Source organism: Diadema antillarum, unplaced genomic scaffold (assembly GCF_040938485.1).
Source record: "Diadema antillarum isolate AM-2024a unplaced genomic scaffold, OU_Dant_1.0 seq00000688_RagTag, whole genome shotgun sequence".
Lineage (NCBI taxonomy): Eukaryota > Metazoa > Echinodermata > Echinoidea > Diadematoida > Diadematidae > Diadema > Diadema antillarum.
In genome coordinates this window covers 519612-546579 of record NW_027271593.1, presented here as the reverse complement: position 1 = coordinate 546579, position 26968 = coordinate 519612, and the positions used below count along the sequence as shown (strand labels likewise).

The following is a 26968-nucleotide window of genomic DNA, read 5'->3' as shown; positions in this document are numbered from 1 at the left end:
CGAAGTAAATTGAATCAATAAAATCGAGGTGGATATAGACGTACCCTTTGGAACATGTGAAAGAAGGTATCTTGCTGGGTTGGTTTTTTTTCACTGTTTTGTTCGTTGCTGTAATCTCAAATAGAAAATTACATATTACTACTAACTATATTCATATTTTTACATTAATAAGATGACATTTCTACAGACATTTGACTGTTCATATGCAGTTACTTCAGTGTGACATGTGTTTGTATACCCCGGCTTTTCTGTGTGCGTACTATTGGATTCCATCGATCTATCACACTGCTGAAGCTGTACTGAGTTACGCTTGTCAAAGTGTGCTGCCCTTCCAGCGGTCGATTGCCTTCATACAACATCGTCCTTTGAATCTCAATGGACTTTCCTTAGCTGTCCTACACAGAATTGCCCCTAAATGACCTCAAATCGATTTCAATCAAACATTGTTAAAATTCTGTGAAAACAATGAGATTATCAATTACTAGTATTCATTATATCATTCATTTCACGACAACCATACCAATCAACGAACTTCATGCGTGTTTTATCTGTATATGGTTTCTTTATTGTAAAAAAACAAATAACAAATGAAAAAATATTTGGACACTTTTAAATGCACCGTGCATGTTTGAGTCACCAGTAAGGATTAATGCTAACGTATAACATAGTAGGCATTATCATTTGAGATTTGGCAAGTTTCGCAAAACGATTTCTGTAATGAAAAGAGTACATATTTCATCCTAATTAATTATCAAATTTACAAATAGTATTAGTTGAGATAACCATGTTTATTCAGGGAAATGGATCCACCTTCCCGATATTACGAAATACAATGTACCTAAAATGGCTTGCAATATGTAGGCCTACACTTAAACGAGGGTCCAAGACATAAGACGGCAAGAGAAGGATATCAAATAAAAGGCTGACGCTAAAAATTCTGTCATTATGGCAATGTGAGTGTTCTCGACGTTTCGTAAGGTCGATTTCTTTATAATACGATATCCTGTCGACTAGCAGCACAGAGCAATAAAAAGAAAAGAAAAGAAAACACACACAAACACGTAGGGAAATGGAATTCCACAGCAGCAGCTTTGTCATATTCATAAGTTAAGGAACTCATTTTTACCTTTTCTACCCCTGCCCCTGGTCCATATCGGCTTCTCAGAAAGAAATACCAGTTACAACTGTACAAATTGAACCAGTTCCAATCAACTGGTAACCCTGGAAATTGAAATGGGCTTACTGGTCCAGTTGAATTCCAACCAGTAAACGGAACCAGTTACTTTCCAACTGGACCAGTATACAAAACCAGTTACCTTTCATCTGGTTTCCAGTCAACTCTAATCAGTTTATTAATTTTGTTTAATTGCCATTATTTTTAGTCAATGAATGCATGGGAATTAAATATGTATGTTCAGTCCGGTGTAAAATTGGCCATGCAATTTATCCAGTTATTTCAGCTTGATTGAACCACAATGAATAGTATCTTTTTAGGTTAGTTATTCGACTCAATTGTTTCAACTGGAGTCAACTGACTGGTACCTGGAAGACCTCAACTGGTATCAACTTGTACACAAAATTTGATCAGCTGGTATCAACTTGTACACAAAATTTGATCAGCTGGTATCAACTGGTAACCATTTCATTTCAGCTGGTATAAACTTGTACCGATATGACATCAACATATCAACTGATTTTAACTGGTACCAGTTGCAACCAGTGAAGACCAGTTAAACCAGCAGAGACCAGTTAAAATCGTTACTGGTTTTCACTGGTGTAACTGGTGCAACTGGAAACATGGGCACAGACCAGTTATCATCTGGTTGTGGGGACTGGTGCCTATTTAAATCCCATGTACTCGTACCGACTGTCCACATGAAATGCATTAGAGACCAGTTGGAGTCGACTGGAACCACTTGCAGATAACTGCTTCCAGTTGAAATCAACTTGAACCTGTTGAAATTTTCAACTGGTGTAACTGGTTTTTCCTTCTGGGTTGTTACGACGTCAGATTTCTTTAGGCAGCATGGAATCAGACAAAACGTTTCCTCTGGTCCGGCAACATAGCAGAGTGACATGAAGAAAAACGTACCGTATAACCAGCTGCAAACGATGACAATGTCGAGTGCGATGCCGAGTTGTACAAAGATGAGTACATCAGCAGGGAGTACAAAGGCGCCGACAATGAAACTAGAGAGGGCTGCCATGGTATTCGCAGACGCCAGTGTCGATAGTGAATGTCTAGCCCGAGAACGTCTGTCGGGATATGGTGCAAGCCTGTACGCAACGCCGTAGTGGATTGTAAAATCAGTGGCTAACCCAACTGTCAAGACTATGAGAGCGGATTCAAAGACACCCAACGGCCAACCAATAAGAACAAAGATCGCAACAGACAAAATGACTGCTCCCCCTATTGACAAAACAGCATATAGTGCTATTAGTGCGTTTCTATTCGTAATCAATAAAACAAATGCAGCGATCGCGAGGGATAGGCAAAGTGAAAGGGGAGTGTCCTTACTCAAGTGGATGAGGAGATCTATGTAGTACGGCTGGGCGAGTGTGATGGTTCCGAACCAACCACCTTGAAGTCCAGCAGGAGCAGTTTTAACCTGTTCTGCGACCCAGGCAGAAGCTACGTCATAATACTCCTTGACAGGAGTGAACTCCAGCTGAGACAAGGCCGTACTCTGGAAGTGGACGAAGAATGCCACTACGTTATTGTTCGCGTCAAATCGCAGACCAGGGAGCTCTGGCGGACAGCCGAACGGCTGACAACGAAGGGCCGCCAATTTCGGAGCACATGTTTTGAATAACTCTGTAGAATACGGAAAGGACGTTTGGTTGCAGCAAGGTGAAAGGTCGCTTCCGAGAGCATCCGGGACGCAAGGAGCCTCCATCATGCTCTTCATACCCTCGATGAAGCAGTCTTCATAGATATGTGTGGGAGTTTGGTAAAATCCTTGTTGGCGAAGAGAAGAGCAAAATTCCAGCAGCCACACCTGTGACTGTGGATCATCGAGATTGAACATGTCATCCAGTTGTGTGAATCCTCGCTCTTTAGGGGACCACGGGCTTCCGTTGTCGACGGGAATTACTCCCCATACAACAATTATCTGCAGCGGAGCCAACGTGGCTTTCTCGATGTCGAACTGGGGACGGAACACCTGGTCGTAAATCTCGAGGGGATGTCTAAGAGTGAACACCTGGAACTCGGTATTCGATGAGGGCAGCTTCAGCTGCGGCCTCCAAAATATAACGAGGAAGGCAGCAGTAGACAGAAGAGTGAAAACAATCAGCCACAGATACCTTAACGTGAAAACCAGCCACGGTAGGTATTCTGTGAAGAGTTTGCTGCTCAACTGCGACATCTTCATCCAGCAGTTCCTCGCTGTTTTGAGACACGTCCATGTCGTGATATTTTCAGAAGCAGATGTCCGACGTTTCATATATCTGTCGTATATAACGAGAGTGGCAGGAGACCATGTCATGGTGAATAGAAAGTTGCACAGAATAACAAGACCTGCATACACACCATATAAACGAATAGCTGTAATAGATCCTGTGGCGTTCATGAACAGAGCCGAAGCTGTGGTAAGACTGGTGACGAACATTGTCGGAAATGCCTCCTTCATCGTGTGCTCCAGAATGAACCGCGAATCTTTATCGGGATATCTCGTTCTTATGCTCACGTATATGTCATAGAATATAAAAGCATCGTCTGCTCCCACCCCGAGAACAATAGCAACTGACAACATGTTTCCAAACGCAAAAAACGTCAGCCGGCAGACAACAAAGTAAAGGAAGTAAGCCAGTAGCAAGGAGAACACTATTTCCAATAGCACCATGAACGCTATGAAAACAGACTGTAAATAAATCCACAGAATGAAAAACACAGCTATTCCCGCTATTCCCATTAGGATCAAATCAGACATCAAAGGACCAGAAAAAACGGTGAACTTGACGATCCTGTCAGTACCGATGGCCTCGATGCGAGTTATGCCATTGTCTACGCTACGTCTACCCACCGCGTCCAGGTAAAGAGTTTTTGCCTTGTTGCTTTTCGTACTACCGACCAGGGAGACAATTTGCAGGGAAGTCTTCAGAGTGAGATCGCCTGTTTCTGTGATTTGAGTGGAGAAGTCACTAGGGGTGAGACCGTACAAAATGACGTAGATCGCGTTGTAAGTCGTGCAGTTGGTTGGCACACCTGGACACGTGACTCCTGAACCGCAATCCGCCTGAAGGTTCCCTGATGTGTAGTACGGAGCACACTCAAGAAGGAGATTCTTGGCGTAAGCAACGTCAGCAGCCGTGAGATCGTGACAAGAGCTTCTACCGCTGAGGGCGCTGATGTAGTTTGGGACCGACCAGGTTGGGCAACAAGACGACAGAGGATCGGCCCTGTTGCACACGTTGTCATAGGTCGAACTATTGCGGACGAACGTGTCGTCTTGCTGGCACATCGAACGAAGAGATTCAACATCAAGGAGCTCCTCGGCATACGAAGATGCGACGTACACAGCCCCGAAACTGCTGCCCTCTGTAGAAGATAATGAGAAAGTTTTGTTTGTTTGTTTGTTTGTTTGTTTGTTTGTTTGTTTCTTGAAGGCAGACTTAATAGTCCTACATGTATCTAAGGATGTGGGTTATTCCAAGATTATCATGATATCACACTGCGAAAAGTGCTGATGGCGATTAATATTGATTTTTTATTACATTGTATTGTTACCTTCGTCAGTGTGTCTTCAGTTCAAGGATTGTTCTCACAGTGAACTCTATCATTCTAAGATGTCCCAGCATTGTCAGAGAATTATCCATTCGTGCTCCTGCTTAGTCACAAGTGCAATGTACAAAAAATAGTTGACTCACCGGCCGAGCTACCGAGGAATACGATCAAGTGCTATGCGTTGTATCATATTTCTTTGTTTTGGCCTGCTTCATTAATAACTGTATGTTTTTTTTAATATAGTTATAGAGCTGTATTACAATTATTGTGTGTGCTTGATTCCTTAACATATATCATTTAATCACTACTAGCCCTATGTATCAATCATAACATAGGCCTGTTGGGTTGTTTTTAGGAATAAGAAGACATTGAAAGATTGAGTTAAAAACAAATTGCTTCTATATACCTCACCAATATATAAATTCTTACATAAAACAGACCAAACAGACCAAAACCCCATGTGTCGTTTATGAATGTCAACGTGATTTCGAGTTGATTTCTTTGTTGTTGTTGTTGTTGTTGTTGTTGTTGTTGTTATGGCCTTGAGCAGTTTTGACAAGTCATTTCCAGAATCACATAAACCTGAAAGTTACAACAATAACACAGTAGGCATTTTTGAAGTAATAGATTAGAGCCCATTGCAGTATAATTATGTTCCCATCGAGCGATGATGGTGTCATACTTACCAGGATTTCCACAGAAAGGAATGGATGGTGTCCCGGCAGCGTACACTGTGGAAGGCATTGATGCCGAAAGATCGGGGAGTGACCTTGATTGGTGCAAGAGCGGTGGAGCGATGGTCGAGTTGATGTCGAGGTCGGAGGTGGGCGTTGGTGAGAATATCTCCCTCTCAGTCAAAATGTTTTCTAGAGGGATGACACGATCGTGAATAGGTGTCCCCCTTGCCTCGATGCCCTGCTCAACAGAAAACGAAGAGATATACAGGGACACACAAAGGTGAAAGACAAAATAGTTTATCCAAGCATACAACTATAGAAACATATAAATATGTCAACATGATTGTGTACGAAAACATTATTGTATGTTTGCATGGGTCTGTGAGTTTTCGTTTCAGATCCTAGTGACATGTACAATTTGAATGGTATTGAAGAATGTTTATTATTGATGAATTCTGAGAAGAATGAGTATGAACGATGCTTTGACATAGTCACAAACACATTCACACCACAAGCAAACGTTATGTATAAGGCAACTCATCTTATATAGAAATGTTTTAGACAGTGACGTTAACCCTATAAAGCCCAAGCTATTTTGACCCCTTCCAGGCCCAAGGGGGGGGGGGGGGGGGGGGGCACATTGTGCCCCTATATAACTTCTTTATTATATGATGTATGACGTTCATATTTGGCACATGGGTAGAGCAACATATACTCTTCATGACACAACATTTGAAATTTCTCAAGGTCATCCATTGAGGGCGCTATTTATCAAAATATAAAGAAATACATAGGAAATATGCTAAAATCATGTTTTTTCTTTTTATTTCTTTATCACCAGTATATATGTTTCTATTTTATATCAATCATTTTCATATTTGCCATAAAGGAAAAGCAAGTCAACCTTCACTCTTTGTAATGGTTGAAATTTATCTTGGTCAACATGTGGGGGCGCTATTCATTACAATATAAAGAAATGTATGAAACCTATGATGTATTGCTTCGAATGGGTACATATACTGGTATCACATTTCATATTCCCAAAACATTGAAATTTTGAGTTTGCAGATTGATGATATGATAAACAAATGATATTACAGGCAAAGCTTGTGTGAAAATAACGCAAAATGAAAGGGTAGTCTTTGAAAAATGCTGTATTTTCGATTATTTCCATTATATTTATTGTTTGATGCCTATGTCGTATAAAAACAAAGGAAATAATAAGAAGAGCATTTCAGGGTAATTAAACCATTGTTACTTCACATTTTGGTCCTTCAGCAAATAACAGCTAAGAAAACCCCCATTTCATCCATTATTATGCTGTTAACTGAAATTGGAACAGAAATTCATGCAAAATCTGACGAACATGGTTGTCAGTTTGCGGTTGCCATGGAAACCAGCAATATCGGACATAACTAAATTATATATCAGAATGTTTGCGATAAGATTCTAGGGAAAAGTCACCAAATTTGGTTGAAATTGAGTAAAGAGTGTGGGAGTGGCAAACGAAAATATGGTAGGGGGCACAATGTGCTCCCCCCCCCCCCTTAGGGCTTTATAGGGTTAACATGTTTCTACATGTTGATTTCAATGTTCAAGAAGGGTAGGAATGTCAAGGCAGTTTGCTGTCAATATGAATTAAAATGACTGGGAAATAAAATTTCGATATAAAAGGGTATGGTTTCGAATTTTGTTTCCTTGGATGCCTGTTGTTTGGTACTTGCTTGTTTGTGTACATATTAAGTCCTTATTTACAGAAGCCCAGCTGCAAAAATACAAAACCTTTATCATGGATCCTTTTTGGGTTTGAGATATTGCGATTATTCTTCGTTGCAGGGTCTACACAATGTACTTACCTTCGAGGCATCGTCAAAATTTGGTGGACCGTAGAAATATATGGTAACATAGGTCAGCAGTAGAATAAGACCGACTTGAATGAAGACCATCAGCACAGGAAAGCGGGAAAACAGTTCGGCGTGGCTGTGTAAAAAATATAGAGAGAGAGGTAAGTGCACGTCATAGTAGTGTGCTGCTGCGTCATGAAAATCAGAGTGAAACCTTTACTCTTGCTGTGTTCTGTTAGATCTTGGAAATGACAAAATGTAAGACTTTTGTTCATTGTACAATGGAGAATGCAACAAGAGCAAAGAGAAAATTCATAAGTTGTCTACGGCAATGACAGCACTTCGGATGAATTCGACAAAGTTTGTTTAGTGACGTAATGAAATTGACCAATATAATAGCAGCAGACGACGTGTCACAGCTAAAATCGAATATCATATCAAGTACATTCATTGTTATTGAATAAGAGGCTAATTACTTCGAATGTGGGCTTATTGCGACATTCTTCCAAAGAAAAGGTGGGCAGCTTAGAAACCATATCTGGAAAGGCATATTCAAGTCTTTAGAAGACAAGGACCGTCGCATTTCTCCGTTCGAAAAGCCCGCCTAACAATGGCGTATAATGAATTAACAGCAAACCACCCAGCGGCGGACTGCGCGACCGTGCGGCTTATTCACAGTAGCAAGGCCAAGCGAATGCTGACCAAGTGACCAAGGGCGGGCAAGAGAGGCATGAAATTCTGCCTTTTATTTGACAGATTGTCTGGACTGTTGATGTTTTTGCAGTAGATCATTCAAATGACACACACACACAAAAAACAAGCAAACAAACAAACAAACATAGATTCACTTTCCATGGTATGGCATTTATTCCGGCAAAATATGAATACAACGCTCACCTAGGAAAACAGTTACATATTTGAAGATGTGCATTACCAATTGGACATAGTCTGCTTTTGCTTGCTGAGTCCATTCAGTAACGTCACAAATATTAGTTATGTTCTGCGAGTTTCGGTAGGTTCTCGACATAGAATGGAGAATGGTATTCTTCTCTCTTTGTGTTGCACAAATCTTTCAGGTCGGGAATTTAAACAACTGGGGCTGGTTTCTAGTCGATTTGCAATGTCATGAAATGTTATTAATAATCTGATATCTTTAAATGTACAGTTTAAACATAACATGGTATCTTTTCACATAAAATCACAAAAATGAAATGATGTCCCTCATGTCTATTTTTTCAGCTGTAAAGCAACCGTACTTTTCTATCATAAGAGCGTGAGCTATTCCGTAGGATATATTAAATATACTTTATGTTTTCCTTGATGCTGATGTAATAACCTTATAACCCGTTCCTCCCGCAATTCTCTGAATACTAGTACCTTCAATGTCCCAACACGAGATTCTTTTTGCCCGTCGACAGAGAACGGACAGGTTGGTAAATTCACCAAAGCAGTCAAGCGGTGCATGCATCGCCCTCCCCATACCACGATCAACTACATGTGCCCTTGAACAATAGAAATATCGATCTGGTGCGATGTATGAATAGAGCGTGCACTGAAGGGCTCACAAACTCTTTTGTTCTACACAAATCAGGCACCAGAATGTGATTACTGTGGTCAGCGAACACAGATTCTACTGTGATCCACAGAACTCTATAAAGTTCTGTGCTGTGATCAGCTTTAATCGCTAATGTGCATGTTCATACGAGCTTTGTAGCAGAGCAAGGGGGAAATAAATCAGAACAAAGGTAGAAAATAATGTGATATGCGAATTCTTCCAACAGAAGGAGAACAAATGCTGATAGAATAAACTCTAACCTTGTTATCAAACCCATTTTGGGGACTTTATAACACAAAGAAACATTAATTTAGGCCACAAAAGCAGACACTCTTGTCTTCATCTTGGGAACCTGGTATACCAGGTTCCTGTAAAGAACGGGTTAATATTGCTTTGATAAATTTCACACAGTATATGTTAATGTCAAACATCCACTGTTTCACAAAACTTCGTCACACTTACAAAAAAAAAAAGTTTCGCCCACTATGCAAATTTTAGTTGCGTAGTTCCCATTGTGCGTGTGATGACAATAGCCGCGCACCTGGAGAGGAGACTAGTCGGTTTCACACCTAAATTGCTCAGCATATACAGAGGGAAAAAGTTTTCGACCGTTTGCGCAACTGACATACTTTACTACAAAGATTGTAGAATCCAGTACATGCATTTCGTATAGTGTTATTGGTTTCATTTCTCTACGATACATACCATGCTCTGACAGCGGTCATTCACTGAAACTCAAATCAGTGCTAAAAACTGTAAAGGGAAAATTTTATTGTTTCTGTTGTTGTTGTTGTTGTGATTTTTTTTTTTTTTTGGAATTCCGTTCAGTCTGAATATGTACGCCATGGAACTAGTGCAATTACCCCCTTGGCAATAACCCCGGACCCTTCCCATGACCCTAACCCTAATCCTAATCCTGAACCTAATCATAACCCTAACTCAAACTCTAGCCTGGAATGTTGTTGTTGTTGTTGTTGTTGTTTTGTGTTTTGTGGTGTCCCTCATTTTCTTTAGAATATTTACGCTAAAAATTATCCCTATAAATTTTATTTTCTTCTATTTTTTTTTTACTCGAAAAAGGTAAAGATTGTCATAGGGGTCATTGGTCAGCTGTCGGTACGTCTATTCGTCTGCTTAAAAAGTGTATCTTTCGGCCAATCCGGCTCATTGTTTCGAGCAGACTTCTCAGCCGTTATTAACGGCCTAGGTCCCTCCGATATGCAGGCATCGGTAGAGTCCGATGCTTACCAACACATGAACCTTAATTGGTCCGATTTGAAACCAGACCAAACGAACAATGTTAATAAGATACAAATATAATCACGAATGGGTTCTTCAGTAAAGCAAGCAACCACTGGGCTATAATGTACACATTCCTCTTCTGATGCCTCGAGACAGTTACACTGTAGTACAGATTATACAATCATGAAATGATTCAAGCCTATCTAAAATATTTCTGATCTCTTTACTTATAACAGAAGGGTTTTTTGGTGTATTGAATTAGATGAAGTTGATAACCGTTGGATGTTGTCTTCTGGTGTATCTGTTTCCGCTAGTATCAAAGATCTATTATACTATTATACAATGTATATCTGGGGCATAACCTAAGAAAACGTTCAACTGCTTCTGGGACATTACAATATTCACGCATACCCGACACATGTATTTTTGAAAAAGGAATGTTTATAAACTGTTTTTGAAAGGATGTGTTGCCTCTGTTTGATATACACTTTTTTTCAATCCTGTGAATACACATGGAGGTTTCCACATCCAGAATGACACGTTCGGAGGTCTTACACCAATTCCACTTGTGGATATGGAAGGTCGAATAAGTTTTGAGTCCTTTGTCAGAAAGGTTCTTTTGAAGCTGTACTTTTACGAATTTCAGATTGCCAACAATTTATTCTTGAGTCCATCTTTCATACGACGATCTAGAGCATTATCAGTACGTGCTTTCAGTCTTACCGAGAGCATATCTCAGCAAAACTGGAATCAAGGGGGGGGGGGGGAACTAGCCGTGTAAAAAAAAAAATATATATATATATATATATATCTTTTCTTCGGATTCCTCGCATGATTTCATTTCCTATTTTGAGCTTTAGTTTTTTTTCTGGCATATCCATAAAATCTTCCTTTCCGATCATGTAATTGACGTTAAGCATGGCCAGCTAGCCCTCCCATTATGAGAATCCTGTAGAATATTCGGTCAATTTCGATTTTGATTTTAGCAAATTTTAATTTTAATTTTAACAAATTTTGTAGATCTTCATGTGGTTTCTTAGTTATTGATGCCTGATTACTGAGAAGGTTTAATCTTTTCATGAACTAGAAGCGATAAAAGATAATAATCAAGACACATTTTCAAAGTTTAGAAGACGATCACTCTACGGATTCTAGCAGAGATATTATTTGGGATGGTACTCACAGTTTGCCAGGACTACAGAACGACCGGGGCGACGACTCAGGCCGGTGGACCTCGGAGACTGATGCGTTCTTTGGCTCCATTTCTGTCAAAGTTCTGCCTCAGACTGCATTCGAATGAACAAAATTGCTCCCTGTGAACAGGTGTTTGGAGACTAATTGGCAAATGACCTCATCGGTGTTCTCCGCGTCACTCTCTTTCACACCACAAAACTTAAAACTTCGCAAAAGGCGAATTGGGTTCTATCCCTCCTTCGGAGAAACCTCTACTTCTGTCCTGTCAACGTTAAGCGAAGTGCCTATACTTCACTCGTTACATCACTTCTTGAGTACGGTGTCACTACCTGGGACCCATATCTACAAAAGGACATAAACAGACTTGAAAGTGTCCAACGAAGAGCTGTCCGATTCATAACAGGGGATTACGTGTCCAGAGATGACGGCTTTATCACAAACAAGCTGGCTGAACTTCGTCTCCCAAGCCTGAAGGAAAGAAGAAGGAATCTCAAGCTCACCCTCTTCTTCAAAGTGGTCGGGGGGGGGGGGGGGGACTGGTGCCAGCTCTCCCAATTCAAACCTTTGCTCAACCTAAAAACTCAGACGACGTATCCGTGTTAAGCAATTCACAAACTGCGATAAATATCAAGTGAATAACTTAGACAGACAAGTGACAAATAACAGTAAGTAATCAAATAAGAGCACAAGCAGACAAATTCAGAAACTCATTCTTCCCGTCTATACTGTAATCGAGTGGAACCACCTGAGTGACGCCACTATTAACTCGCCATCAATCGCCTCATTCAAAAAGGCCATCGATAGAACCTTCTAATTACCCCTGCGCCCTCTCGCACAGTCAGTGCTTTAATCAAATAAGAGCACAAACAGAACAATTCAGAAACTCCTTCTTCCCGTCTACTGTCATCGAGTGGAACCACCTGAGTGACGCCACTATTAACTCGCCATCAATCGCCTCATTCAAAAATGCCATCGATAGAACCTTCCCCACATCTCTATCTAACAGCTTGAAGAAAGGCTCATTGTGACCAACGCTAAACCTCGAGCATCGGAAGAATGAGTTCTGGTGTAATTAATCCACTGATCCTGCTAACTATATGCCACCATACAATAAACTCACTTTAGCGTGAAATGCACAGCGCTCATCCAAGGACGGATCCGGGTAGTGCTTTTACAAAATTAAAGCAAAGTGGGAGGGGGCGGGCCAGGTGTGCCCCACTCTGGATCCGCCATTGGCATCCGATCAAAAGAACGCAAATTCCGAAGAGATGAAAATAATGTACAGTGGGAGGATCTGAGAGCCCTGGTCGAAGAAATGCCGCCGGCTGCATCCATTTGACGAGAAAATTTGAACTTGATAACAATTCAGTCTTTCAGTTTATTTTCTCTCCCCCCCCCCCCCCGTTTGAATTAATGACAATCTTCAAGAATTCAAGAGAAGAATGCTTAGTCTGAGCGAACCACTTTCGCTTTGCCATTCGTCTGAAATTTACTCATTAAAAGCTTAAACGTGATCGCATTGTTTGAGTAATGATTTTTTTTCTTATATTGTTAGAAAACATAGAAGAAAAGGAAAAATGAAAGGTTTACTGAAGGAATGTTTGAGGGGCACACTGGAAGACGCGGGGCTACCATCTACACACTAAATTTACTCATAAGTAGATAGTGGATGGATGTAATAATGTGTGTTATTAGTGTATTATAATTTTCTTCCCGGTAGGGGCGAAAATTTCGCATTTTCAGTTATGAAATTGTCAACTTTTTTAAACAAGAAAAACACTTTTATTGTTCATTGTCTCTGTTCACAGAGTATTTAAGTGGCTGCTAATTAGTATCGTGATTTTGGTGAATAGGGATCACTCTTTAAAACTTATTTATTCTAGTAATTCTTATTGTCACAATAATCAATGATGAACTTTTCATTTTAACACATTTTTACCATAATTATTTTCATGTTGGGGAGGGGGGAGGCATAAACTTGAAGGTGGAATATAGCATTATGTGCGAGGAAGCGAAGCGACCGAGCGGGGGAGGGTGGGAGGAGTATATACCCCCCCCCCCCACCCACCCCTTCAACGCGAGGGAGATTTTGCATTTTCAGACATTCTAGTTCACCCTTCTGGTGATTTTTTGTTGTTGTTTTTTTCCTGTAAAAAAAAGAAGAAAAAGATATCTGCTTGACTAACTCGCGGCATCTCAGCTCTTGTTTCCACGTGTGCAACATCAATGCGTAGGCATAGTGATACATGGAAGTTGACAGGTGGAGGATGTGGGAGGGGGTAGCCCCTTCCTTCACGGCGGAGCTTTTGCATTTTTGTTTTCATTGAAATAGAACAATCTGATGCACACTTCTAAGAAATACTCCGAAAAATTGTCAGTCCCCAAATGTGCGGAGTCTTAATCTGTGGGTAGGAACCGAGCCGGGGGGGGGGGGGGGGGGAGGGGACATTGATTAAAGAGGATGAGGAAACTTTTGAATATAGGGGCCTATTTGAATTCAAGTAACATATATCAAACATGCTTTTTGATCAAATATTCGGAAATTTGTCAATCCCAAAGATTACTAAGTGTTTGGATGGAGACCTACCGGGGGAGGGTACGCGACGGAGATTTAGCATTTTCAGAATTGAAACTTAACAATCCGTTGCACAATAAGAAAAATGTTTACTCATTTCGGGAATAGGGGGACGAAATGGCGTGTTTTCCCCCTTGTCCTCTGAGATCGATGCCCCTGCATACGGGGAAGCTTTCACATCTTCAAAATTCAAATGAAAATATCTCAAAAAGACATTTGGAATTTATGAAGCTCTCAATCCCCCAAGAATTTTGTGTACTAATAAATGAAGGGAAACCAAGCGGGCAAAGAGTTAATTGAAAGGAGATAATTATCCCCTCCCACACGAAGGAACCTTTGCATTTTTTTTTTAAGTGAAATGACAGATCTGGTGCACACTTTCGATGAAAAATTTGTAAATCTGTCAATGTAAAGGTGTATTCAGTCCATGGGAAATAGACCAGACTGGGGAGGGTGTGGGAAGAGGTATGCTTCTCCAACACGAGAGAGATTTTGCATTTTTAGAATCGAAATTCAGCAACCTGCATGGTGCACACTTTGAATGAAATATTTGGTAGATTTCTTTCAAAAAAGCAAGAAAATCTTCTCATCTCTGGAATTTTAGATTCAGGGGGAGGGCAAATAATATTCTTACCCGTTCAGTATTTTCATGGGAAACTTTTGTTCCTGCCAAAAAAGCAAGAAAATCTTCTCATCACGGGAATTATTAATTATGGGGGAGGGGGCCAAAATTATAATATTCTTGCCCCTCCGATGTTTTTCATAGGGGCATTTTGTATGTCAAACAAGCAAGAAAATCTTCTCGTCCAGGGAGTTATTGGGGCACAATGATAGATTTGCCCCGCTTGTATTCTCAGTTTGGAATAGTGAGAAGAAGTGAGGTTTTGTACATAGACCCTTCGTCCTTGTAGCACACGTGCACGTACACGTACACGCAAACGTGTACGTGCTCCGTACCGTACGGATGTATAGTACGGTCGATAAATAGTAAACACTGTAAAAAAATATACAATCAGTGCTGCCAGAGCCCGGGGCGCGAGAATCTTTGTCCCTGGTGCAATAAAAACAAACGAACAAACAAAACAAAACAAAACAAAACAAACCTAATTATCTAACGTCCGCCGATGAGGTGGCTCGGAGACTGAAGATGTTTTGTTTGTTTGTTTGTTTGTTTGTTTGTTTGTTTGTTTGTTTGTTTAGGGTCTGAAGGGGATGCGTTCGCACCCAGCCCACCCCCCCCCCCCCCCATGACGCCCATGTGCTAATAAAGACCCACTTAGAAAAATAGTCACACACACCACCCGTTTTATCAAATTTCCTTACCTTGCTGCTCATATTTAGAGTCCCCCTGAATAAAAATCGGATCAAATTGACTTCGATATGGGCTCCGAAAAAAAAAAAGGAAAAGATAGATTCCCAGACGTGTAACGGTTCCGAAGAATTCCGAAGAGTTCAGAAGGGTTCAGAAAGGTTTCGAAGAATATCCGAGATAGTTACACTAACATATAAATCCTTATTCGTTTGGATCAGGTCGAACTTAAGACGTGAATCAATATTCAGCCGTAGGAGGAACTGTAATGGACAGCTTCAATTTATAATGCTTGTGTGTATTTGTGTGTAAAAACGGAATCACAGTCATGACAGCTTCTTGACTTTCCTTTGGCTGGTTAGTATCTTAATCTTTGCCAAATCCAAATCTGTTTTTATCACCGCTGGCTACAAAGGAATCAGATTTCTGAGAACCTTTAGATGACGATTATTAAAGATTAAGGACTTAGAAATATGTTCTTCTTTCACAATCACGTAAAATTATTCTGTACCTTATTGAGTATTTCGCCTCCGACTTGAGGACTTGTCCTGTAATCTAGTCTGCAATAAGCTTGTCGAATTTGAACAATCTGATCTGTAGGAGATTTTGCCTCCCACATAGGACGAAACTTCTCTTAAACGTATTTTCTTTTCTCAAACTGATTGCAATAATGGCTCAGTTTTTAGGCGGACCAACATTTCTCCGTAGATAATGGAAAGTTTAAGAAAACACCGGAAATGTTATTACGTATGAAAATTCGCATATCATCAAACCATTTCCTCTACATCTGTTTCTTGCACTCTGTTAAAGGTCAGGGAGTCATTGTCGAAGTAAATGATACCAACAAAATCGAGGTGGATACAAACTTCCCCTTTGGAACATGTGAAATAAAGTATCTTTCTGTTTGTTGTTCTTTTTTTTTACTGTTTTGTTCGTTGCTGTAATCTCAAATAGGGAAGTGCATATTACTACTTACCCATATCCATATTTTTTTATTAATAAGATTTGATTTCTACAGACATTCGAATGTTCGTATATCTTTTAGTGACATCTGTGTTTGTACAGCTCAGCGTCTCTATGTGAATACTTTTGAATTCAATCGACCTATCGCACAGCTGAAGTTGAAGTGAGTTACGCTTCTCCAAGCCAAGTGTGCTGCCCTTCCAGCGGTCGATTGACTTTATACGACATCGTCCTGTGAATCTTGGTATACATTATTTGGCTGTCCTACACAAATTCACCCCTAGATGACCTCAATATGGTTTCAACCAAACTTTGTTAAAATTCTTTGAAAACAATGAGATTATCAATTATTCATTACATCATTCATTTCACGACAACCATACAGATCAACGAATTTCATGCGTGTTTTATCTGTATATGGTTTCTTTATTGTAAAAATACAAATAACAAATGACAATACATTTGGAAAGTTTTAGATACACCGTGCATGTTTGAGTCGCAAGTAAGGATTAATGCCAACCTACAATATGTATGTATGTATGTGTTTACAGGGCCCCCTGGAAAACAGTACTTGATTACTGACGGGGCCACCCTGTATAAATAAAACGAAATAATAATGATAATGATAATAATAATAATAATAATGATAATAATGATAGAGTAGGCATTATCATTTGAGATTTTGCAAGTTTCACAACAACGATTTCTCCAATGTAAAAATACATATTTCATTTTTATTGATCATCAGAAATATACAAACAGTATTAGTTAAGATAACCATGTTTATTCAGGGAAATGGATCCACCTTCCCGACATTACGGCAATACGTGTATGAAAAACAACTATATGGCTTGAAATATGTATAGTTAAACGAGGGTCCAAGGCATAAGACGGCAAGAAGACGAGAAGGATGTCAAATGAAACGCTGATGCTAATATTCTGTCATTATGACAGTATGAGTGTTCCCATTTAGTAAGGTTGATTTCTTTTAAAGACGATGTCTCCTTGTCAATGTCGACTAGCAGCACAGAGAAAAAAAAGCACACACACACATGGGAAAATAGTATTTCACAGCAGCAACTTTGTCATATCCATTAGTTCAGGGGCTCATTTCCACCTTTTCTACCTCTGCTTCTGGTTCATGTCTATTTGCTACGACGGCAGATTTCGTTAGGCAGCATCGAATCAGACAGCAGTTTTCCTCTGGTCCGGCAACGTAGCAGAGTGATATGAAGAAAAACGTTCCGTATAACCAGCTGCAAACGATGACAATGTCGAGTGCGATGCCGAGTTGCACAAAGATGAGTACATCAGCAGGGATTACTAAGGCACCGACAATGAAACTAGAGAGGGCTGCCATGGTATTCGCAGACGCCAGTGTCGATAATGAATGTCTCGCCCGAGAACGTCTGTCCTTATAGGGTGCAAGCCTATACGCAACGCCGTAGTGGATTGTAAAATCAGTGGCTAACCCAACTGTCAAGACTATGAGAGCGGATTCAAAGACACCCAACGGCCAACCAATAAGGACAAAGATCGCAACAGACAAAATGACTGCTCCCCCTATCGACAAGACAGCATAAAGCGCTATTAATGCGTTTCTATTCGTAATCAATAAAACAAATGCAGCGATGGCGAGGGATAGACCAAGCGATAGGGGCGTGTCCTTACTCAAGTGGATGAGGAGATCTATGTAGTACGGCTGGGCGAGTGTGATGGTTCCGAACCAACCACCTTGAAGTCCAGCAGGAGCAGTCTTGACCTGTTCTGCGACCCAGGCAGAAGCTACGTCATAATACTCCTTGACAGGAGCGAACTCCAGCTGAGACAAGGCCGTACTCTGGAACTGGACAAAGAATGCCACTATGTTATTGTTCGCGTCAAATCGCAGACCAGGGAGCTCTGGCGGACAACCGAACGGCTGACAACGAAGGGCCGCCAATTTCGGAGCACATGTTTTGAATAACTCTGTAGAATACGGAAATGACGTTTGATTGCAGCAAGGTGAAAGGTCACTTCCGAGAGCATCCGGGACACAAGGAGCCTCCATCATGCTCTTCATACCCTCGATGAAACAGTCTTCATAGATGTATGTGGGAGTCTGGTAAAATCCTTGTTGGCGGAGAGAAGAGCAAAATTCCAGCAGCCATACCTGTGACTGAGGATCATCGAAATTGAACGTGTCATCCAGCTGTATGAACCCTCGCTCTTCCGGGGACCACGGGCTTCCGTTGTCGACGGGAACGACTCCCCATACAACGATTATCTGCAGCGGAGCCAGTTTGGCCTTCTCGATGTCGAACTGGGGACGGAACACCTGATCGTACATCTCGAGGGGGTGTCTTAGAGTGAAAACCTGGAACTCGGTATTCGATGAGGGCAGCTTTAGCTGCGGCCTCCAAAATACAACGAGAAAGGCAGCAGTAGACAGAAGAGTGAAAACAATCAGCCACAGATACCTTAACGTGAAAACCAGCCACGGTAGGTATTCTGTGAAGAGTTTACTAGTAAACTGCGACATCTTCATCCAGCAGTTCTTCGCTGTTTTGAGACACGTCCATGTCGTGATATTTTCAGAAGCAGATGTCCCACGTTTCATATATCTGTCGTATATAACGAGAGTGGCAGGAGACCACGTCATGGTGAATAAAAAGTTGCACAGAATAACAAGACCTGCATACACACCATATAAACGAATAGCTGTAATAGATCCTGTGGCGTTCATGAACAGAGCCGAAGCTGTGGTAAGACTGGTGACGAACATTGTCGGAAATGCCTCCTTCATTGTATGCTCCAGAATGAACCGCGAATCTTTATCGGAATATCTCGTTCTTATGCTCACGTATATGTCATAGAATATAAAGGCATCGTCTGCCCCTACCCCGAGAACAATAGCAACGGACAGCATGTTTCCAAACGCAAAAAATGTTAGCCGGCAGACAACAAAGTAAAGGAAGTAAGCCAGTAGCAAGGAGAACACTATTTCCAATAGCACCATGAACGCTATGAAAACAGACTGTAAGTAAATCCACAGAATGAAAAACACAGCTATTCCCGCTATTCCTGTTAGGATTAAATCCATCATCAAAGGACCAGAAATGACGGTGAATTTGACGATCCTGTTAGTACCGATGGCCTCAATGCGAGTTATGCCATTGTCTACTCCACGTCTACCCACCGCGTCCAGGTACAGGGTCTTGGCCTCCGTGCTTTCCGTACTGCCGGCGAGAGAGACAATTTGCAGGGAAGTCTTCAGAGTGAGATCGCCTGTTTCTGTGATTTGAGTGGAGAAGTCACTAGGGGTGAGACCGTACAAAATGACGTAGATCGCGTTGTAAGTTGTGCAGTTGGTTGGCACACCTGGACACGTGACTCCTGAACCACATTCCGCCTGAAGGTGCCCTGACGTGTAGTACGGCGCACACTCGAGCAGGAGATCCCTGGCGTAAGCAACGTCAGCAGCCGTGAGATCGTGACAAGAGCTTCTACCGCTGAGGGCGCTGATGTAGTTTGGAACCGACCAGGTTGGACAGCAAGATGACAGCGAATCAGCCCTGTTGCACACCTCGTCGTAAGTTGAACTATTGCGGACGAACGTGTCGTCTTGCTGGCACATTGAACGAAGAGATTCAACATCAAGGAGCTCCTCGGCATACGAAGATGGGACGTACACAGCCCGGAAACTGCTGCCCTCTGTAGAAGATAATAAGAGCGTTTTTGTTTGTTTTTACCAAAGAATCAGTGAGTTATTCCAAGATCATGATGATATCATACTGCGAATAGTGCTGATGACGATTAAACTTCATATTGTCACCAATAACAAATTAGAGCGTCCATAACAAAACCAAAAAAGAGTCGCACTCCTTGATTTAACGTGAGGACTCCCACCCCCTCCCCCCTCCCCCCCCCCCCCCAAAAAAAAAAAGGTGAAACGGGTCAACCAAGTCAATCTTAAATTTTTTATATTTCCTGAAAGAGCTCTTCCTTTTCTACATTATTTCTAAGTTTGGGATCATAAAACGAATAGGAAAGCGTGTTTTCAGCAGTTTTTCTACAACCCTTTTCTTATAAAGTAGTGAGACCAGGTATGTCTTAGAGACCCCTTTTCATTTCTTGAAATTCTTTTGCATATTCCTCACTTTTAAATGTAACAACTTTTGAAAAGATAATGCTACTGCTCTGAAAATTGGCATTATTCATGGATAAAATGTGTTAATAGAACGTGCCAAATTTCAGCTTAATTTGATGATTTCTTTACTGTTGTTGCTCCTTTGGTTTATATCCTCTTTTTGTCCCATTCATCGCACAGCTACCACGGTTTGGTAAAGATTAAAGCGCACAAATAGAACCTGTACTCCAGTTCACACTTTCCAGAGTATGTGTTTTTCCAATATTTAGATAGGTTTGGAGAGTCCATTTGAATTGAGTTATACATCATTTTAAAGCTTAGAGTCTGTTCTTTCAGAATCTTGCCTTAACTAAAATCCCATGTTTGGCGGCTTCTTGTTGGGTTTGTATTACACGGTCACAATTACTATTATCCTCGTCAATATGTCTTCAGTTTGAAGATTGTTCTCCCAGTGGACCCTATCATTCTAAGATTTCCCAACGCTGTCAGATATTTATCCATACGTGTTCCTGCTTATAGTCACAAGTGCAATATACAAAAATAGTTGACTCACCGGCAGAGATTCGAGCCTGGAATATTCTACCGAAAATTGAAATCAAACCTTGTACGTTGCATCATGTTTCTTTTGCTTTCTTTTGCTTCACTTATTGCTACTTGATGCTGACATATTACAATCATTGTGCGTGCTTGGCTGGGTATTCCTTTTCCTCATCATATCATAACTGCAACGAACCTTACACCATGTTGTATCATAGACCTTTTTCGCTGTTTTGAAGAATTTGAAGACATTAAAAGATTGAGTTTAGAATAATCGCTTCTTATGTACTTCACCAAATCCAAATTTTGATATTAAATGTAACCACAAAACACCAAAAACCTCTGTATCGCATTGTGAATGTCAACGTGATTTCGAGTTGGGTTCTTTTTGTTATGGCACTGAGCTGATCTGTTACACAAGTGATATGTGGCAGTTTTGATAGGACCCTGAAAAATTGCAACAAAACACAATAGGGGTGTTTTTTTTTTTTTCAAACGATAGATTAGAGCCCATTGCAGTATGTGTTTCCTTCGCGTTATCAGGTGTCAAACGTACCAGGATTTCCACAGAAAGGAATGGACGGTGTCCCGGCAGTGTACAGAGTGGAGGTCAATGCAGCTGCCGTAAAATCAGGGGGTGATGTTGACTGGTCCGTGAGCGGTAGGGTAGTTGCGGGATCGATGGCCGAGTCGATGTCTTGGTCGAAGGTGAGCGTTGGTGAGAAAATCTCACTCTCAGTCAAAATGTTTTCGAGAGGGATGACACGATCGTGAATAGGCGTCCCCCTGGCCTCAATGCCCTGCTCAACAGAAAACGAAGAGATGTACAGGGACACGCAGAGATGAAAAACAAAATATTTTGTCCAAGCATACAACTATAGAAACATGAATATGTCAACATGTATAAAGCATTATCGCATTTTTGTATGTATGTTTGCAGTGTTTGTGCTGGTTTTTGTTTGAGGTGCTATACAGTGACATGTACAATTTGAATGGTATCGAGAATATGGATGAATTCTGACAAGAATGAGTATGAATGATGCTTTGACACACAAACACACACACACAAACACACACACGCTCGCACAAATGCATTTTATGTATACGTCAACTCACCTCATATAGAAATGTCGTAGAGCGTAACTTTAACATGTTTCTACATGTTGATTTAGATGTAAAATATTTTGTCCAAGCATACAACTATACAGAAACATGAATAATTATGTCAACATGAAAGCATTATTGCATGTTTTTATGCATCTGTGTGTTTTGGTTTTCATTTGAGGTGCTAGTGACGTACAATTTGATTGGTATCGAAGAATATGGATAAATTCTGACTAGAATGAATATGAATGATGCTTTGACACACACACACACACACACACACACACATGTCATATGTACGTCAACTCGCCTCATGATTTATAGAAATGTTTTAGACGGTAACTTTAATATGTTTCTACATGTCGCTTTGAATATTCAGGAAGGATAAGAATATACAGGCAGAATAATGTGAATACAAATATTAATATGACGAGGAAATTTTGATATACACGGGTATGGTTTTGATTTTTCTTTCCTTGGATGCGTGTTTTGTTTGCTTGTTTTTGTACACATTGAATCCTAATCCTTATTTACAGAAGCTCAGTTGCAAAATTCAAAACCTAAATCCATTCTCGTTGGGTTTGTAATGTTGCGATTATTCTTCGTTGCAGGGTCTATATTCTTAAGATCCTGCCTCAGATAAAAACAAAATCTCATTCTTACCCTCGAGGCATCGTCAAAATTTGGTGGACCGTAGAAATAAATGGTAACGTAGGTCAGCAGTGCGATAAGAGCGACTTGAATGAAAACCATCAGCACAGGAAAGCGGGAAAACAATCGGGCGTGGCTGTGTGAAAAGAAAAAAAAATAGAAAGAAAGTGCTGAGCTGTGTCATAAAAATATTGAGCACCTTCATAATGTTATAAGTTTCTGAGTACACATGTATTTTCCTATCCCTACATCATTGTGGAACCATTCCTTAAGTTAGTGACGTCATCTTAAAGTGGAATTTTAAAGAAATTTACAGTTTGGCACAAATTATATCCTGTGCTTACGCTAGAATCTTGGAAATGACAACATTTAAGACTTTTGTTCAGTCCACAACGGGGAATGCAACAAGGGTAAAGAGAAAATTCATACCATGTCTGCGGTAATGAAAGCACTTCGAATGAATTCGGGGAAATTCGGCGAATGATTTTAATCCTCCTAACAGATTTAACCAATCTACCAGCAGCAGACGACGTTTCATAGCTAAAAAGAAATATCCTATGTTCATTCATCGCTACTTTTACTTCGAATTATGCTAATTGTGACATTCTTCCAAAGAAATGGTGGCACAGAACACTATTACACCAGTGCCCAGCTTAGAAACCATCACTGGAAAGGCATATTCAAGTCTTTAGAAGACAAGGACCTATAATTTTTCCGGACCTATAATTTCTCTGTTCGAAAAGCCCACCTAACAATAGTGTACGTGATAAACAGCAAACCACCCGGCCGCGGGTGGCGCGGCCGTGCGGCTTAATGCAAAACTCAACAGAAGCAACACCAAGTGAATGTTGACGGTGACTATTATGGCCAAAGTGTTCGGGGTGGGCAAGTGCATGAGGGACATGGAATTTTACCTTTAATTTGAGAGATAGTTATAATTATTGTTCATGTTTTTATAGCGGACTATTTAAATTACATGGAAAAGCCTCAGGATTCACTTTGCATTGATATAATATTCATCCCGGCTAAATACTGTATCAATACAACGCTCAAACACCTAGGAAAACAGTTACAAATTTGAATGTGTGCATTGCGTATAGGACATAGTCTGCTTTTGCTTTAGTACTGAGTTCATTCAGTGACGTCACATATCGAGCGTTTCGGTAGAGTTTTGGTAGGCTTTCAAAATAGAACGGAGAATGGCATTCTTCTCGCTTTATGTTGCACAATTATTCTTTTCCTTGGGGTCGGGAATTGGAATAACTGGGGCTGGCTTAAAATATATTTCCAGCAACTTTGTAAATGATGTGTGACATTTTGTGGGAGCTGGGCGCCTTTGAATGTTTCTACAGATAAATTGCACTTATATAAATGCTGTTTCAACATCATCATCATCATCATCATCATCTTTGAATATACAGTTTAAACATCTTTTTATATAAATTCACAAAAATGAAATGATGCCCCGCATGTCTATTTTTCAGCTGTAAAGCAACAGTAATTTTCAATTGCAAGAGGAAGAGCTTTTTAATGTTTTCGTCGATGTTCATGTTGTCATCTTTTGATATTGCCATAATAAATTTCAGTATGTGACTATTACTATATGCCCAATATCATTATATCACAAAACTTTTAAGGATTGAGTCCACCTTCATGTGGATTGAGTGAATGCAACAATGTTATAGTGGTACGCATCAGTGAAAGTTTGGGAAAAATCAGAACATCCGTTAAAACGTTATGAATCTTTAAAGTGTCTGTGCAGTCACTGCTGGATGAGAAGACTACTACAGTGTATGATGCCACATGCGTACAACGATATAAGGAAAATAAAAAGAGAATGTCATAAAAACTTTACTTTTTGAATAAAGTGCACATTTCTTCCACTTGTTACTGATGTATTTTAACCCTATAAAGCCCAAGCTATTTTGACCCTTCCCAGGCCCAAGGGGGGGGGGGGGGGCACATAGTGCCCCCCTATATAACTTTGTTATTTTTTGATGTTTCATCGTCATATTTGGCACATGGGTAGAACAACTCATACTCTACATGACTGCATACTTGAACTTTTTCAAAATCACATATAGAGGGCGCTATTTACCAAAATATAAAGAAATACATAGAAAATATGCTAAAAACATGATTTTTCTGTATAATTTCTTTATCCCCAGTATATATGTCTTATCATTGACCAATATTTTTTCATATTTGCCACAAATGATGTGCAAGTCCAAGTTCATTATTTGTTATGGTTGAAATTTCTCAAGGTCACCACATGGAGGTGCTATTCATAACAAAATAAAGAAATACATTATGAGACCTGTGATGTATTGTTTGGGATAGATATATGCATAGTTATCATATTTCATATTCCCATAGTATTGGAATTTTAAGTTTGCAGATTGATGATGTGATAAACAAATGATATTAGAGGTATAACTTGGGTGAAGGAATCAAAATAACACAAAATAGAACGGCAATCTTTGGAAAATACTGTTATTTTCAAGTATCTCTATTATATCTATTGTTTTATGCTGTTGTCACAGAAAAACAAGGGAAATAATAGAAAAAACATTTCAGGGCCATAATTACTTCACGTGTTGCTTCTTCAGCAAATTTCAACCAAGAAACGCCCATTTCAGACGTTATAATATTGTTAATTGGAAATGGAACAGAAAAATAAGTAAAATCTGACCGACATGGTTGTCAGTTTATGGTTGCCATGGCAACCAGCAATATCAAATATAGCTAAACTACATATCAAAATATTTGGAATAAGATTTTAGGAAAAGTCACCAAATTTGGTTAAAATTGGATTAAGGGCGAAGTAGTGGCGAATGAAAATCTGCCCCCCCCCCCTTGGGCTTTATAGGGTTAAGGGTAATATTATTCCCCCTGCCTTTTGAAAGAGAGAAGTTGAGTGCTCTTTTGTTATGCAAGAAAAGTGAAAATATGTTGAATTTCTTTATACTTTCTTTATATCGTTGTACACATGCGACACCACAAGGTATAGTAGTCTTTTCATCCAGCCGTGACTCAGCAGAAACTTCAAAAATTCATAACTTTTGAACGGATTGCACGATTTTCCTCAAACTTTCACTGAAGTGTTCTACTAATTTTGCTGCATTCACTCAACCCACATGTCTATGAAGGTGAACTTGTCCTTTAAATAGTCACGCGCAAAAAAAAAAAAAAAAAAAAAAAAGCCGTCCGCCACTATGCAAATCTGATCGTTGCGTAGTTTCCCATTTTGTACGTGTTACAATAATCGGACACCTGGAGAGGAGTCTAGTTGGTCTCACACCTATGGTTCAGCATAGAGGGGGAAAACGTTTACAGTAGCCATTGACTGTTCAATATAGGTTTTCGAACGTTTGTATAACTGATATACATTACCAGTACAGTATACATGTATTCAGTATAAAAGTGTTATCGGTTCCATTTCTCCACGATACACATTATCGCACTGCGATACAGCGGTCAATCACTGAAGCGCAGTGCCAAAACTGCAGAGCAAGAATGTTGTTGATGTTGTTGTTGTTGTTGTGTTGTTGCTGTTGTTGCTGTTGTTGTTGTTGTTGTTGTTGTTGTTGTTGTTGTTGTTGTTGTTGTTGTTGTTGCTGCTGCTGCTGCTGCTGCTGCTGCTGTTGTTGTTGCTTATTTGGAGCTCCATTCAGTCTGAATGATTTATGTTCGCCATATTCTGCGCTGCGGGGCAGAATCAATGGGGAAACTATAGCCGTGTAAAAAGATGTTTCTTTTCTTCGGATTTCTCAAATATTTTCTTTTCATATTTTTAGGTTCAGGTTTTTGTCTGGCATGTCCATAAAATGTGCCTTTCAGATCATGTAATTGATGTTAAGCATGGACAATTATTTAGTAACCTGATAGCCCTCCCATTATGAGAAATCCGGCAGAATATCCGGTCAATTTTGATTTTAATTTTAACAAATTGTGTATACAGATCTTCATGTGGTTTTTTAATTGTTGATGCCTGATTACTGAGAAGGTTTAATCTTTTCATGATCTAGAAACGATATAAGATAACAATCAAGACACATTTTTTAAAGTTTAGAAGACAATCTCACCCTACGGATTCTAGCTGAGATGTCATTTGGGATGATACTCACAGTTTGCCAGGACTGCAGAACGACCGGGGCGACGACTCAGGCCGGTGGACCTCGGAGACTGATGCGTCCTTTGGCTCCATTTCTGTCAAAGTTCTGCCTCAGACTGCATTCGAATGAACAAAATTGCTCTACATAATCACATGTCAGCAGCGTATGTTTCAGTAAAATCACAATTTGAGGTAGAATAGGCCTATAGGAATACTTATTTTATAGCTATACATGTTGTTCCCATCACGTCTGGTGGGAACGCTCAGGCTCTGTCGTCGCTTCACTGGTTCCAAAGTCTGATCGAAGGCATATTTATACCATTCATCACCTTCTATTGTGATGGGAGA

At 40.2% G+C, this 26968-nt stretch overlaps 2 protein-coding genes across 2 annotated transcripts; both read right to left on the bottom strand.

Moving 5' to 3' along the window:
* Positions 1-1730: 1730 nt before the first annotated feature.
* LOC139737270 (protein dispatched homolog 1-like) lies at positions 1731-11307 on the bottom strand. Its single transcript, XM_071647947.1, has 4 exons — positions 11228-11307; positions 7260-7383; positions 5413-5641; positions 1731-4540 (listed from the first exon to the last, which is right to left on the bottom strand). Exons 1-4 carry the CDS (start codon positions 11305-11307, stop codon positions 1731-1733), a joined length of 3243 nt encoding a protein of 1080 aa, XP_071504048.1.
* A 5844-nt stretch (positions 11308-17151) lies between these two features.
* On the bottom strand, positions 17152-26713 carry LOC139737269 (protein dispatched homolog 1-like). The gene is made up of 4 exons (XM_071647946.1): positions 26634-26713; positions 22519-22642; positions 21308-21551; positions 17152-19778 (listed from the first exon to the last, which is right to left on the bottom strand). The coding sequence occupies exons 1-4, from the start codon at positions 26711-26713 to the stop codon at positions 17185-17187; spliced, it is 3042 nt and encodes a 1013-aa protein (XP_071504047.1). The 3' UTR covers positions 17152-17184.
* Between the last annotated feature and the right edge of the window lie 255 nt (positions 26714-26968).